We start from the raw sequence: 17,073 nt of genomic DNA, 5'->3' as shown, positions 1-17,073 counted from the left end.
TACGCAGGTAGCAGCAGTGGTGGCCAGGACCTGCCAGCAAGGCATGCTCGACCGCTGGCCCGAACCAAACCCGAAAAACAAGTCCCGCTTCTCCTCCTTCATTCGTTTATCCTCTCCCCATTCACTCTATTTTTTTCTCTCTCTTTCTTTCTTTCATTCAGCAGCACAGGCAGCGTGTCCCCCTCTCTCTGCTCCCCCTGGGAGACTTTCTCTGTCTCTCTCTCTCTCTCTCTGTCTCTCTCTCTCCCTCCCCCTCTCTCCCTCTCTCTCCCTCTCTCTGTCTGTATGTGAAGTAAGATAGGCTGTCTTCCTCTCTTTGCCAAACAAAAGTGTACACAACACACACACACACACACACACACACACACACACACACACACACACACACACACACACACACACACACACACACACACACACACACACACACACACACACACACACACACACACACACACACACACACACACACACACACACACACACACACACACACACACACACACACACACAGGGAAGAACAAACGGACAGAGCTGTTGATCAATCGGTGAGCTCCTGACCAACCAGACCTTGTAATTATCCATCAAGTCTGGCCTGTACTGTATAGGCCTGTTGAACCCTTTTTGTCTTTCTTGTACTTAAACGTATCTATTGTCCTTCACATGCAGCTCGAATACGGAAACAAAATGGCACGTTTTTAGAAGAGAGTCTTAGTAGATCCTATGATCTCATTGATCTTACATATAAACGTTGGTATTTGTTTATTTACAATGATGTTGGATTGGAATTCTGGATTCTATGAAACTCGCTCAAGTGATCTGCTCATATGCTTAAGGTTCCCTGAGCTTGTTCTAATTTGAGAAACACTGCCTTCTCTTTTAATAATCCATACTCTCGGATACAATTTATAGCTTTGATTAATAACCATTGTAGGTAATTTTGTAATAGCTTTTAGTCTGCTTTTCATGTTTCCTGTTTCTATCTCATTTTGACTTGATATTCTTAGTTTTATCTTTGTGGTATCCTATCCCTTTTAATTGTACACTCGACGTCACTGTAAACGAGGGTAACCTCAGTGTGCCTCGAGTTTAAGTAAAGGTTGAATGAACCTTTACGGGCAGGAGGAATCTTTTTATTTTTTATCCACTTTTTCTCCCATTTTCAATTTTTCTCCCATCCCAATTTTCGTATCGTCCAATTCAACCCTCCCCTGTCTTTGAACGCTGTTTCATGCCTCCCACAACGAGTCCCCTCCGATACTCGAGGTAACAGCAGTCACATGTTTCCACCTGCGCGGCTCGAGCTTTCAGCGTCAGGGGTCTGGGCTTTGGAGGGGCCCCGCCCCCGTCGCTTCCTGATTCTACTGCGCAGGCGCACCAACCGACCTGTAGGAGTCGCTGTCCACAACGCCCGATCCCCACCCATCAGTTTTCCCTCCCCCTAATACGGCCAATGTGTATTAGTGCGGACGACCAGCTAAACTGAAAGCAATGTGGAGCGCTGGGCTCGAACAGGGAGATGATCTGTTTGAGCCCAGTCTCCAGTATTCGTGGACACGCAGACCAGCCTCCATACATCACAGTGTATTCATAACATCTCCTCTGAATGTACATCCTGTTGCCGTCTGTCGTCTCACTGACCCATATTTACAGTCTGATATACAGGTACTGTACACAACAACAACGCCTGTGTTTTCGCTCCACGCGGGAGCACTCTGTGTTTTCTCGTGCGACGTCACAGACGAGCTCATGTTGTTTTCTGAATATTCTACATTCACGAGGTCATCGACTTAGCGGCGCAATGCAACGGAACGGCATCTATAGTTAGACGTGAAAACACAATGCCACAAGTGGGCCGTGTGTGAGACGGAGAGCGAGGGGGTCAAAGCGGATACGACGACTTAAAATCGGCTCCCGACTGATCATTTTCGAGTCTTGCGCAACGCCGTCTGGAGACGCTGAATCGAGGCTATTGTTGAAGCACCTGATGTTTTATGCATGTCGAGAGTGAGCAAGAGTGTCGGCCACGAGGCGTCAAGCTGCAGATGAGACTGGGTTATGCATGAACGTGTCTTTTTTGTCTGTGTGTTATTTTGTCTGCATTTCGGTGGGAAGATTGATGCATTCCGAATGCAAATCAGTGCAATGCAATGTCTACTTTTGGGGGGGGGGGGATATCTTTGAGAGTGAGATGTCTTGGAACAAAACTCTTGTGGTACATTGTGCATCTTTCCGTGTCTTTGCTTCTAAGATGCTACTCCCGTTACATACTTTTGACATACAAGGAGGCTTGTGGGGGAATAGACTCTTTACTTTAAGTATTAAGGAGTTTGTGCGCTCATGTGTATAGACTAAGCTGTGTGTGTGTGTGTGTGTGTGTGTGTGTGTGTGTGTGTGTGTGTGTGTGTGTGTGTGTGTGTGTGTGTGTGTGTGTGTGTGTGTGTGTGTGTGTGTGTGTGTGTGTGTGTGTGTGTGTGTGTGTGTGTGTGTGTGTGTGTGTGTGTGTGTGTGTGTGTGTGTGTGTGTGTGTGTGTGTGTGTGTGTGCGTGCGTGCGCAGTCTAAACAGCCACTTCACAATGAATTAGCTTAAGTGGTCACGTTTACACAGGCGCACGTGTGTGTGTGTGTGTCTGTGTGTGTGTGTGCATTCATTCTGCCATTCCCTTTTTTTTTTTGTCTTTTCCCAGATGGCTTAATGGCTTCACACAAATACAAAAGAGAGCTTAGCCTTGAGTCGGCCCTTTAAATACAGAGAGCATTTTTAAAAACCTGCAGCTTATTCCTCGGGACCCGAAGGCTATAGGTCCTTTTTTTTTTTTTTTTTACCTCGGATGAACCTCTGGCCGCATGACTCTGGAATTGGCTTTTGTTTGAGTACATTGCTTTTCTCTGTCCTTATCACACAGGCTTATTACAAAAAAGGCAGAGTGACCTTGACTGCGTGTGTCCAATGAGGATTTAGCGTTGATGAAATTCCTGCCCCCACCCACCCCCCTTTGGATATGAAGGATAGATTTTTTCTTAACAATTTATAGGATATATTATTCGTGTGGAAATCTCAGAGAACATAAAAGACGTCTAGAGGCATGTTTGGAAGACGTGGGTTAAGCTGAGGCCCAGACAGAGAAATTACTTTCAATGGAGATTCATTTAAACAAAAACAAATTATTAAACAAAATCCTTGATAGACAACGTTTAATATTGCATCTCTAGCCCCGTGGACAAGGCACGCACCCTGGGACATCCCCGTCAGACAAAATGACATGATGATATGATATATATATAATATATAATGATATATTTACCCTGTAGCTGGATGGCCAGAGGTCACATATACACACACACACGCACACGCACACACGCACACACACGCACACACACACGCACACACACACACACACACACACACACAGTACATGCACCTGGTACTAGCAGGCTCTGCACCTGTACTCCGACAGCCTGGAACCGTGAACCCTCCATAAATTATGTTAAACACCACAGCCTCATCTGCTCTCCCGCCTGAAAAGGATCCAATTCATGTGGTGACTATCTAACTTAGGAGTGAGTTTACACCAAAGGAGACACACACACACACACACACACACACACACACACACACACACACACACACACACACACACACACACACACACACACACACACACACACACACACACACACACACACACACACACACACACACACACACACACACACACACACACACACACACACACACACACACACACACACACACACACACACACACACACACACACACACACACACACACACACACAGACACACACAGAGTCCCTTCTGTGGGTGAAACAGGCCAGGTGGACATGTGAGGTTCCAGGCGTCCTGTGAAGGACAAGGCTGCTATTACAGAGAACAAAGGCCTGCTGAGCAAGAGAGAGAGAGAGAGAGCGAGAGCGAGAGAGATAGAGCGAGAGAAAGAGGAAGAGAGAGAGCGAAAGAGAGAGATATAGAGAGAGAAAGATACAGCGACAGAGAGAGAGAGTGCGAGAGAGAGAGAGAGACAGTGAGAGAGAGAGAGAGAGAGAGAGAGAGAGTGAGAGAGAGAGTGCGAGAGAGAGGGTGCACACTAACTTATAAAGATCAATAAAGAGGAAGAGGAGAACTTCGCCTCCACTATGTCTATGAGAGAGAAGCTGCTACTTCATCATCATCACACACCCTGGAAGAGGAGAGAGACCCCGTGGCATCCAGGGTCACCAGCCCTCTCTCCTCCTGGGTCACCAGCCCTCTCTCCTCCTGGGTCACCAACCCTCTCTCCTCCTGGGTCACCAGCCCTCTCTCCTCCTGGGTTACCAGCCCTCTCTCCTCCTGGGTCACCTGCCCTCTCTCCTCCTGGGTCACCAGCCCTCTCTCCTCCTGGGTTACCTGCCCTCTCTCCTCCTGGGTCACCAACCCTCTCTCCTCCTGGGTCACCAGCCCTCTCTCCTCCTGGGGGAGATCATCACACAGAGAGACCTGTGCGTGGCACCCAGGGTCACCAGCCCTCTCTCCTGGGGGAGATCACCTTGCCTCATATTAAAAGCTCCTCAGACCAGAAGAGACTAAACCCTGGCTAGTGGAGACAAGGCCACAGCACAGCTAAACCCTGGCTATTGGAGATGAGGCCACAGCACGGCTAAACCCTGGCTAGTGGAGACAAGGCCACAGCACAGCTAAACCCTGGCTAGTGGAGACGAGGCCACAGCACGGCTAAACCCTGGCTAGTGGAGACGAGGCCACAGCACGGCTAAACCCTGGCTAGTGGAGACAAGGCCACAGCACGGCTAAACCCTGGCTAGTGGAGACAAGGCCACAGCACGGCTAAACCCTGGCTAGTGGAGACAAGGCCACAGCATGGCTAAACCCTGGCTAGTGGAGACAAGGCCCCAGCACAGTTAAACCCTGGCTAGTGGAGACAAGGCCACAACACAGCTAAACCCTGGCTAATGGAGACAAGGCCACAGCACGGCTAAACCCTGGCTAGTGGAGACAAGGCCACAGCACAGTTAAACCCTGGCTAGTGGAGACGAGGCCACAACACAGCTAAACCCTGGCTAGTGGAGACGAGGCATAAGACAGCATTAGGTTGTACAGCATTATACACATTTTTATACAATAGTAGTGCTACAGTAGCTATCTACTAGGAGGTTAATTCTTGGGCTGAATCCTCCATCTTATAGAACCTGTGCTGGATGTAGATGCCACGAGACTGATTGAATGACTGGAAATCCAGTCTGCTCTCTGGAGTGAAAAGGTTCCACCAGTATGTGACAATGCCATCAGTAAGCATTGCGGAAAACAAAACCCACACACACATGGCACGACCTCCTTGTTCTCAATCGTATTTGTTTACCGCGTGAGCACGGTCGACCTCGCTACCGTAAGACAATCTAACAATACAAACCCTCCAAAGATGTCCATTTCAAAGCTAAGGAGTGTGAATAAGGGGCTCATCTGTCTAAGCCGATTACGGAAGAGCGAAAGAAGGAGGAGGGGACGGCGTGTCACTCTCCCCGAGGAGCCGGGGGATAGGATACCTGGTGAGCGTCGGGTTTGGGAGGTATGTAAATCGTGCCGATTGATTTATCTCAAATTGAAATCCAATCGGCCTTCTATTGTTCATCCAGCCACGCCTTGAATATTGTATTAGCCGCCTGGCTGCCTGCGTGTCTGCCTGCCTGCCTGTCTGCCTGTCTGTCTGCCTGTGTGTCTGTGTGTCTGCCGGTCTGCCTGTGTGTCTGCCTGTGTGTCTGTGTGTCTGCCTGCCTGTCTGCCTGCCTGTCTGCCTGCCTGGCTGCCTGCCTGTCTGTCTGCCTGCGTGGCTGCCTGCCTGTCTGCCTGCCTGTCTGCATGTCTGCTCCTCTCCCTGTCTGTCTACCTGGGAAACTACATTTTGTCTGCCACAGCAGCTCTGGACTTTTACTCGGGCAAAACGCATGACTGAATAAAATTGTTCTTCCGTGGGTTTTCACGAATACCAAGCCAAGTCGGTAGACTTGTTAGGAGTAAGAGTGGGCCGCACACACTCGCTCCTGTGGCTTTTTTTTTTTTGAAATAAGGAAGTCATGTTTCAGTGTGCCAACACATTGGTTTCAAGCTTTTTCAAATGAACGACATGTGAGACCTTCTCTCATTCCTCACTGGAGCTGAAGAAAAAACACAACCATCAGCCGCCGGCCAAAATTAACCAGCAATTTGCAAGTTGTTATTTTGTAACGATCCTACCTGCATGTCTGCCCACCTGTCTGCTTCCTGCCTTGCCTCACCATGTTTCTACCTGTTCCCTCTCCTTGTCTGTCTCTCCCTCCCTCCCTCCCTCCCTCCCTCCCTCCCTCCCTCCCTCCCTCCCTCCCTCCCTCCCAGCCTGCTGTCTGCCCTGCAGGTCTGTCCACACTCGGGCCAGTTAGAGGCTGATTGGGGGGTTCACACCACGGCGTGATATTGACCCACCATAAATAAACCACACAGAGACACACCGGCCTCCCAGCCACTATACACACTGGGGAGGAGCACCGAGCAAACACTGCGGACTGACGGGCTGATATACCAGGCTCCAGACCATCAGCTCCCACTGTCATCACAGGGTTCAGTTGGTAGAACAATGTCTTGAGGTTTTAGGGTGTTGGTTCCATTATAATTCTTGGTTGAGCAATTCTGTTTTTGTTTTGTATTTTTAGCTGTGACCTCGCTAGCTCGCTTGGTTGATCCACAGAAGTGTCCCCACCCTCTAGCGGCCACAGTTTTTCGCCTTAGGAGGCTGAAATCTGGCACGGAGGTCAAGTGTTCGTGTGATGGTGTATGTGAATGCATGCACGTACGTGGCCACAGCTGTTGCAGATTTGTGCTTTTGTTATTTTGTGATACTTATTAATACCCTTGGGGGTAAAAAGTCATTTGTGCGCATCCCTTTTAGAAACCCATGCATTTGCGCATTTGACAAAAGGGGTCAGAGCCCGGGGTCAGCCATTGAAGATGCTCCTGGAGCAGGGAGATAATGTAGGTTCAGTTCCCTGTTCAAGGGCACGTTGGTTGCCCACAGGTTGTGTGAACCTTTGGGTTATGGGTAGGGATGTCCCGATCCGATCACGTGATCGGGATCGGGGCCGATCACGTGATTTTCCGAAGATCGGGATCGGCAAAAAAAAAAAAAAAAAACGATTTTTTTTTTTTTTTTTTTTTTACTTTTTTTTTTTTTTTTTTTTCAACAAACATGACCATGTTCACGTCTTAAACTCATACTGAGGCCTTAGTTTTGGTTTTAAATTGCATATCATCATTCATTTATTTATTGTCACAGAGCAGAAGAATTTTGCCAAAACAAACCAATAGTATCCAGCTGCAGAACGGCAGACCAGCCACAATCTCAGACCCAAATAAAAAATGTTTATCCCAATTTCTCACATTACATTCACCCTGAATGTTGACGTTATCCAGGTGAAAAGTTAACTTCATAAATCATTTGATGTATAATTAAATCAAAGGAAATGCGTTTGGGTTTGAGAGTGTGGCTGGTCTGCTGTTCTGCAGCTGGATACTATTGGTTTGTTTTGGCAAAATTCTTCTGCTCTGTGTGACAATAAATAAATGAATGATGATATGCAATTTAAAACCAAAACTAAGGCCTCAGTATGAGTTTAAGACGTGAACATGGTCATGTTTGTTGAATAAAAAAAAATAAAAAAAATAATTTTGATCGGATCGGGAAATATCGGTATCGGTAGATACTCAAAATCACATGATCGGGATCGGATCGGGAGCAAAAAAACGTGATCGGGACATCCCTAGTTATGGGACGTCCTTTCTGTAACCATCGGGACCCCCTGTGGCCCATGTCTGATTCAGAAAGGTGTTCATGGACTGTGTGTCAGATTCAGAGAGGTGTTCATGGACTGTGTGTCTGATTCAGAGAGGTGTACATGGACTGTGTGTCAGATTCAGAGAGGTGTACGTGGATTGTGTGTCAGATTTAGAGAGGTGTACATGGACTGTATGTCTGATTCAGAGAGGTGTACATGGACTGTGTCTGATTCAGAGAGGTGTACATGGACTGTATGTCTGATTCAGAGAGGTGTTCATGGACTGTATGTCTGATTCAGAGAGGTGTTCATGGACTGTGTCTGATTCAGAGAGGTGTTCATGGACTGTGTGTCTGATTCAGAGAGATGTACATGGACTGTGTGTCAGATTCAGAGAGGTGTACATGGACTGTGTGTCAGATTCAGAGAGATGTACATGGACTGTGTCTGATTCAGAGAGGTGTTCATGGACTGTATGTCTGATTCAGAGAGGTGTTCATGGACTGTGTGTCTGATTCAGAGAGATGTACATGGACTGTGTGTCAGATTCAGAGAGGTGTACATGGACTGTGTGTCAGATTCAGAGAGGTGTACATGGACTGTATGTCTGATTCAGAGAGGGGTTCATGAAGGTGTTGGATCAACATGTTTATGCCTCTGCATGGAATAAACTGGTCACACACACACACACACACACACACACACACACACACACACACGCACAAGCACACACACACACACACACACACACACACACACACACACACACACACACACACACACACACACACACACACACACACACACACACACACGATACACTTGGCCAACCCCCATCTGAAACTGACCGGTGGCTTGTATTGATTGAGTGAAACCTTGAAGGCTTCAATGCAGGGGATCCATCCAGCCCAGTTAGCCCCAGGCCAGGCTTGTGTGTTGGCTATGCATACAGGTCCCTGGTAGTCTGTGGTAGAGGGTCGGCCTGGATGATGGAGAGGCCGCTTATTTCTCCCCCAGGAGATTGTGTAAAAGTTCCCTGTGTGTATGTGTGTGTGTGTGGGGGGGGGGGGGGTCATAATAATTCAGGATCTGCTCGTCCCTCACCACTTGATTGATAGACCACCCACTTCCAGATCTCCATGAAAATATGATTTATAACGTGCCGGTGGACGTGACGTTTTCCAATCTGCAAACCCGACTGTAACCCGGGTGGGTTACTGCTCCTCACAAATCTCCTTCTTTAGTGCGGTCAGCACCGGACATGTTGGCAGGGCGGAGGTCCTAATGAGGTTTCAATCAGCTGCTCCCTGGTCAACAGTGCTCCCTGCTGTCTACACACAGTATGGTAAGTGGAGAACTGAAACGGGAATTCAATCAGGGATGGAGGGAGGAGGAGGGGGAGGAGGAGGAGTTCTCACCTGGCACTATTTCAAACAGGTGTCTTCCTGGTTCATCTGGGTTGGCCGTGAGCTCGTTGACCTGGCAGCCCTGCAGAGGAATACAGCCCTGGAACAGACGGCGGAGAAGAGAGATTCAGTCGCCGCGCCGATAGAAGAATAGACGGCATCCCTCCTTCCTTCTTCCCTTCCTTTTCTCTCTCCCTTAACCTCAGTCTTGACAGTTTAAGCACTGGCTCCTTCGTTTCAACACGAGCCCGCACAGATTATCAGAATACATTATGTGGATCAATACCCATTTAGCCGGCGAGTTGCGGGCCAAGTGTGTCGAGAGAGACCACTCAGAAGTGCTGCCAGTGTCGTCCTGTGCAAATCTGCGGCTTGGCACCCTGCGTTCAGACCAGGGGGTTGGGAGCCTGCCAAGGAGGCCCAACGTCGGGGGCCAGGCTGTCGCATACATTAGTCGCCATGGCAACAGATGGATGGGGGTAGATGGGTGGCGTGTAAGGGGGGCGGGAGCCAGAGAGCTCCCGGGGGGACTATGTGCTTGGAATAACACTGGTAGCTTGCCAAGGATGAATGGATGAGAGAGAGAGGGAAGGCAACACGTAACCCGCGGGACACAAATCAAACCGGCAGGTTGGCTCGGCGCTTGGCACTCGGCGCTCGCGGAGATAAAAGTCCAGCATACTGTACATCCTGTTTGGAAGCCTCTCTCTGTTTAGTTGTAGCTTTACCGTCCGGTCTTCTCACAAGTGGTTACTGAGAGGGGGCGTAGATTTGGTTTTGAATACAAATTTTGTTTGAATGTTTGAAATCCAAACTATTATAGGGCGTTAATTGGTGTGCCCTTCCACCCACCAAAAATGTAACTTGATGAATCAATTTGTGACTGCCTGATCAATTAATCATTTTTCAATTGATGAATGGAACAGACAATTACTGGAACATTATAACTTTGTATGATATAATGGACAATAACACTGTATATACCATATATATATATACATATACATTATATATTTATATTTGCTGCATTTTATATATATATATATATATATATATATATATATATATATATATATATATATATATATATATATATATATATATATATATATATATATATATATATATATATATATATATATATATATCCATATCTATCTGAATATACCTGCATACAATCCTTTTATACCTACTTATACACGTGCATATAACACATACAGTATAACTCTGTATGGTAGCATAATAATGCTGTATATACCATGTGTATATATATATATTTATTCTTACCGTATATTCGTACTGTATATATCTGTCTGTACATACCTACATCATTTTTACATATCTGTACATATCCCTTACCTACTCTTACTAGTTACGCTGCTGGCCAGTATGACTTACTACCATACTGTCTTTATACCTGTATCACTGAACATATTAATACTACAACTCTGTACATACATCTGATTAGCACTATTACTCAGTAGTACTAATTTATGCTGTTACATTTGCACTCTGGTTGGATGCCACACTTCTTTTCGTTGCACTGTACAATGTGCTGTGTATAATGACAATGACATTTGAATCTAATCTAACAATGATTGTAATGTGGAGCAAATGGACAATAGATATTACTGTGTACGTAGCTGACGTGTCTTCATACTGAGCTTCTTGGACGGCGTCATGTTGACCTGTTTCCCTCATTGGAGGGGTTGTATCCCGGGACATTAGAGCCAGGGGTTTGTTTTGGACTCCCAACACCCACCACGTGCGCGACTTGGGCACAAACGCTCGATATCCAAGTCCATCCGCTCCTTATCGGCCTGATAATCACATGATGAAAGAAGCCCCTCTATAGATTGCCCGCCCGCCCGCCTCCCGACATTCCCTATCCTTTCACCAATTATCACATCCTTTCATCTTAGTGGGGGGGGGGGGGGGGGAGGGGCTTATCTCTTGGCTGTGATTTGCCTATGCAGCTCTTTCCACCTCGATCCCCATCGATTAGGAGGAGAGAGGCTAGATTGGCACTTCCACACACATCCTGGTCCCGGAGGAGAAGGGGGGGGGGGGTATAGGCCTGTGGGCATGTGTGTGTGTGTGTGTGTGTGTGTGTGTGTGTGTGTGTGTGTGCATGTGTGCATGTGTGCATGTGTGCGTGTGCACGGTTCGGCTCCGTGGGGGGTTGGAAATCAATGCGGGCTGGATGGGTATCGACAAGCCGTGATCAAGGACCGTCTGTCAAACCTCTCAGTCATTTGTTCACCGCTGACTGAACAGGGGGAAGACATCAACAATGTGTGTGTCTGTGTGTGCGCGTGTGTAGATGCATGTGTCAGTGTGTGTGTGTGTGTGTGTGTGTGTGTGTGGGAGTATGTGCACACTGTTGACAGGGCGGAGAAAACATTGATGGCAGGCGGCTGCTGCCTACATGTACATTAACCCTTTCACTACCATACTACAGGCAGTTCTTCTGTAGTGTGGTAGTGAAAGGTTTAACCTTATGTAGTGTGGTAGTGAAAGAGTCAACCTTCTGTAGTGTGGTAGTGAAAGGTTAACCTTCTGTAGTGTGGTAGTGAAAGATGAACCTTCTGTAGTGTGGTAGTGAAAGGGTTAACCTTATGTAGTGTGGTAGTGAAAGAGTCAACCTTATGTAGTGTGGTAGTGAAAGAGTCAACCTTCTGTAGTGTGGTAGTGAAAGGTTAACCTTCTGTAGTGTGGTAGTGAAAGATGAACCTTCTGTAGTGTGGTAGTGAAAGGGTTAACCTTATGTAGTGTGGTAGTGAAAGGTTAACCATCTGTAGTGTGGTAGTGAAAGGTTAACCTTATGTAGTGTGGTAGTGAAAGGTTAACCATCTGTAGTGTGGTAGTGAAAGATGAACCTTCTGTAGTGTGGTAGTGAAAGGTTAACCTTCCGTAGTGTGGTAGTGAAAGGGTTAACCCTTTGTAGTGTGGTAGTGAAAGGGTTACGTATTTGTAGTGTGCTAGTGAAAGGGTTAACTCCTTGCCGTGTGGTAGTGAAATGGTTAAAAGAACAGCAGTCACGCAGGAAGAGGGGGGATCAATAGAGTCCACATTTCCGCCAGGATTGTAAGAAGATGATCATTACACTTTAAATAGTGTGTGTGTGTGTGTGTGTGTGTGTGTGTGTGTGTGTGTGTGTGTGTGTGTGTGTGTGTGTGTGTGTGTGTGTGTGTGTGTGTGTGTGTGTGTGTGTGTGTGTGTGTGTGTGTGTGTGTGTGTGTGTGTGTGTGTGTGTGTGTGTGTGTGTGTGTGTGTGTGTGTGTGTGTGTGTGTGTGTGTGTGTGTGTGTGCGTGCGTGTGTGCGAGCGCGCACTGGGGGGTAATGGAGCCCCCCCCCTGTGTCTTTTGCTGTTGGATTACATCATAGCAGCTGTCCCGGCTATGTAAGCCCAGGACTGATATTGAATGACGGTTTCTCAGAAATGATGTCCCCCCCCCGCCCCCCATTAATGTGTTTTACTGAAGGGGTACAACCGCAGCCGGGTCAATAGTATTCGGTCTATGGGTTTTGAGTTGGGAGAGCGAAGAGATCGATGGGAGAATCTGAGTCAGCACAGAACATATAGTCGAGTAATGAGCTTTATTAAGAGCAGAGCCTGGGGATTAATTTGGGATTTGAACCGTAAATGTTGTTTTAATGCGGCGCCAAGAGAAACACAGCTGTCGTACGTCACACTGCCCTCTGATGTGCTACAAGTTGGGAGCAGTGTATATCATCTTTATTAGTGTGTAATAGTATCACATAATTATTATCAGCGTATGATATTTTACATTATCATTATCCGTCTATGATGGTATCATATATTATTATCAACGTATGATATTATCCGTGTATGATATTATCATATCAGTGTATGATATTATCCTATATTATCAGTGTATGATATTATCCGTGTATGATATTATCCTATATCAGGGGTGGCCAACCCGCGGCTCACGAGCCGCATGCGCTCCTCCCTCCATAATTTTTTTTTAAATAATTATTATAATATTTATTTCTTTTTTCTTTTTTTGTCATTCATTCCATAAGACGTAGAATAAACATTTACAGACTTTCTTTTTTAAATGGTTAATTTGCATGTTCTTGGTATCTGATTCTAGGGATCTCAGGGAATGTATTCCCAGTGTCAGAAATATTGTGTATGTTACTAGGCTTGAGTAAATTGTAATGAACCAAAGGGGAATATCAATTCAATTATATATATATATCTTTTTATCTTTGACTGTGAATAACACCATGCTAAAATTGACCAGACCTGAAAAATCTAAGCAAATTAATAAAGGGAAGATGATTAAACAGAAGGTTTTGTAGATACAGTACTGAATTCTGCCAACCCTAACCCTAACCCTTATTATGGCCAAGTCGCACATTTATGGATCGGGGCAAATCTCCCCTTTCCAATGGCAGAATTCAATCTGGATTTAGTACAGTTACTTTTTTATAATGTAATTTTCTCAAAATTTCTCAATTTTTTTCATCAGATTGCAACGCCGTTTTTTGCTAGACGTTCACAGAAAGGCAGAGAAACTAACTGTGTTCTGTATTATGGCAATAACGTTCAGGTTTGTGGGAGATAATCCCGAAAAATAAGAGAAATAAAAAAGTTAATCCAGAAGTCAGATGATTGACAGGGGCTGGCGTGAGCTGGGTATCCATCAAAAGCCCTGGGTCTCTTCCTTCAAAAGACTACACTCACTTTTGGCTGCGCCACTTCCTCCCGTCAATATGCACCGGTTTCCGACTCAATGTCCTGAGATTTCTATAATCATATATTTCACTAATAACAGTTACAATCATTGGTAAACAAACGTAATGCTGAAAATATACACTTTGACTGCTGTTTTGACAGGGTTAGGGTCTTTACTCTTCGCTACATTTGAAAAGAAAACGCAACATTAATTCATACATTCTGTAGAGATGGATTTATGGCCTGATGTCATTTGCGGTCCAGTACCGGACCGCTCGGGCTTAAGAGGTTAACCCTGTGAGGCCCAAATAAAAAGGACATTAGCAACATCAGAGGCCAGAGGGTGGGACCTATAAACACATGAAGGGTGCCGTGACTGAAAAAAAGGTTGAGAAACGCTGGTATATATGGTGTGGCTCTTTGTGGTACCACAGTAATTTTTGTGGCTCTTAGTCTCTGACTGGTTGGCCACCCCTGTCCTATATTATCAGTGTATGATATTATTATCATTATATTATAATGTGCTTGGATCTCCCTTCTGTGGATCAGAGGTCAGAGGGACATACACCCAGATTCAGCCCTGGAAGCAGTAGGGAGCTGCCAGCCTAGCTCTGTCAAAACATCTTTCTTTAAAGCTGCCGTATAGGCGACTTCGGCGAAATTAGCAAAAGGGAGTTTACCTGCCCAGCAGAAATAGAGCCAGCTCTGCATCACTTTTCAAGCCCATGTACACGCACAACAAAGGTTTTCCACAGACTCCCAGAGTATGCACCAGCTGCTTTAAGCTGAATTAAAAAAAGAAAAAAGAAATATATATTTCCCAGTCTCTGATCGGCTGTGTTCAATGTGTGTACTTTTTGACGAGGGACACGATGGTGGTCTTAGTTTTTCAATGTGGTCACCTCGGGAACACCACTTGGCTGGACACAATAAGTTCCCTGCATCAATAATAATCATCTTGCTCTATTTCTGCTGGGCAGGTGAACTCACTCTTGCTAACTTCTCAGAAGTTGTACTGCAGCTTTAAGTAACATTAAACCCTCCTCCATGTACACTGCAGTTACAGTAGTGTTGCACACATAAATGTAAACCGTTTAAAAGTACTGCTTTCTACTGCATACTAGTTTAGCCCCACACATTTTATGTTTTTTTTTAACTTTTTTACTAGTTTTAGCCCTACTTATTTTATGTTTTTTCTACTCTCTTACTAGTCTTTATGTTCTTCTACACTGTAGCACCTTGAGATTTGTTCCGCAAATATAAAGCGCCCCTACAAATTCAATATATTATTATTATTATTATTACTACGGATGGGCAAAACTCACAAAATTGCTATTCGATAGTCATTGTCAATGGGAACTATTCAAATACTCAATCGAAAATTCGCCCTCCCCCATTCAGGTTTTCTTTTCTTTTCCTTTGCTATTAGAATGTACAGTGAATGATGTAACAACCATACATTTATGCCAGTATATGTCCTACTGCAGGCCTCTGTGAGAAAGACTAGTTTACAGTGGCTGCTGCAGAATGAACGCAGGACTTGAGAGGTTGAACGCGGGGTCTTGACCCTATCTGGGGTGCTGCATTCTAACATGGCTACCTGGGGTTTCGTCTCCTCCTCGTCCTTGTAGAAGTACAGCTGGTCTGAGCGCAGCGCGAACCAGCGTAGCTGCCAGTTCTTCATGATGCTCCGCTGCTTCTTCAGCCAGCCGGCCTTCAGCGCCCCCTCCTGGAGGCTGGGGGAGGCAGGCCGGCACGAGCCCCGGGACACCTCGCCCATCACCATGCTCTTTGACCTGGCTGTTGAGAGAGAGAGAGACATTCATGAATATACATTTGCTTAATACTCTCTCGACCTATGACTCCTCCCCCTCAGGCTGTTTCATTATAATGTATTCGCTGTCAACTTGCCTGGTTTAATGAGGGTTAAAAATGAGTCCCACATCTCATCTCTTTCTCTCTTCTTCCATCCCTGTTCTGTTGTCCCCTCTCTGTCTCTCTTGGTTGTTGTCTCCTCTCTCTCTGTCTCTCTGTTGTTGTCTCCTCCCTGTCTGTCTCTCTGTTGTTGTCTCCTCTCTGTCTGTCTCTCTGTCTGTCTCCTCTCTGTCTGTCTCTCTGTTGTTGTCTCCTCTCTGTCTGTCTCTTGGTTGTTGTCTCCTCTCTGTCTGTCTCTTGGTTGTTGTCTCCTCTCTGTCTGTCTCCTCTCTGTCTGTCTCTCTGTCTGTCTCTCTGTTGTTGTCTCCTCTCTGTCTGTCTCTTGGTTGTTGTCTCCTCTCTGTCTGTCTCTTGGTTGTTGTCTCCTCTCTGTCTGTCTCCTCTCTGTCTGTCTCTCTGTCTGTCTCTCTGTGTTGTCTCCTCTCTGTCTGTCTCTTGGTTGTTGTCTCCTCTCTGTCTGTCTCTTGGTTGTTGTCTCCTCCCTGTCTGTCTCTCTGTTGTTGTCTCCTCTCTGTCTGTCTCTCTGTTGTTGTCTCCTCCCTGTCTGTCTCTCTGTTGTTGTCTCCTCTATGTCTGTCTATCTGTCTGTCTCCTCTCTGTCTGTCTCTCTGTTGTTGTCTCCTCTCTGTCTGTCTCTCTGTTGTTGTCTCCTCTCTGTCTGTCTCTCTGTTGTTGTCTCCTCTCTGTCTGTCTCTCTGTTTATTGTTTCCTCTCTGTCTGTCTCTCTGTTGTTGTCTCCCACCTGTCTGTCTCTATGTTGTTGTCTCCCACCTGTCTGTCTCTTGGTTGTTGTCTCCTCTCTGTCTGTCTCTCTGTCTGTCTCCTCTATGTCTGTCGCTCTGTTGTTGTCTCCTCGCTGTCTGTCTCTCTGTTGTTGTCTCCTCTCTGTTGTTGTCTCCTCTCTGTTGTTGTCTCCTCTCTGTCTGTCTCTCTGTTGTTGTCTCCTCTCTGTCTGTCTCTCTGTTGTTGTCTCCTCTCTGTCTGTCTCTCTGTTGTTGTCTCCTCTCTGTCTGTCTCTCTGTTGTTGTCTCCTCTCTGTCTGTCTCTCTGTTGTTGTCTCCTCTCTGTCTGTCTCTCTGTTGTTGTCTCCTCTCTTCTCTGTTGTTGTCTCCTCTCTGTCTGTCTCTCTGTTGTTGTCTCCTCTCTGTTGTTGTCTCCTCTCTGTCTGTCTCTCTGTTGTTGTCTCCTCCATGTCTGTCTCTCTG

The 17,073-nt window shown here is 46.2% G+C and overlaps 1 protein-coding gene across 2 annotated transcripts in view; it reads right to left on the bottom strand.

The window, feature by feature from the left end:
• The window catches only part of arhgap22b (Rho GTPase activating protein 22b), a gene marked incomplete at its 5' end in the record, with an annotated part of 74,858 nt that overhangs the window by 33,597 nt on the left and 24,188 nt on the right, over positions 1-17,073 (bottom strand). For both annotated transcript variants that reach the window (XM_084322451.1, XM_084322452.1), the window contains 2 exons: positions 9,237-9,324; positions 15,534-15,733. In XM_084322451.1, coding sequence (XP_084178577.1) covers positions 9,237-9,324; positions 15,534-15,733 — 288 coding nt within the window. The remainder of the gene's footprint in view (positions 1-9,236; positions 9,325-15,533; positions 15,734-17,073) is intronic.

The sequence above is a fragment of the Notolepis coatsorum genome (genome assembly GCF_963971535.1).
Source record: "Notolepis coatsorum genome assembly, chromosome: 10".
Taxonomy (NCBI): domain Eukaryota; kingdom Metazoa; phylum Chordata; class Actinopteri; order Aulopiformes; family Paralepididae; genus Notolepis; species Notolepis coatsorum.
The sequence above is the reverse complement of the archived record's forward strand: the minus strand, read 5'-3'. Positions and strand labels throughout refer to the sequence as shown.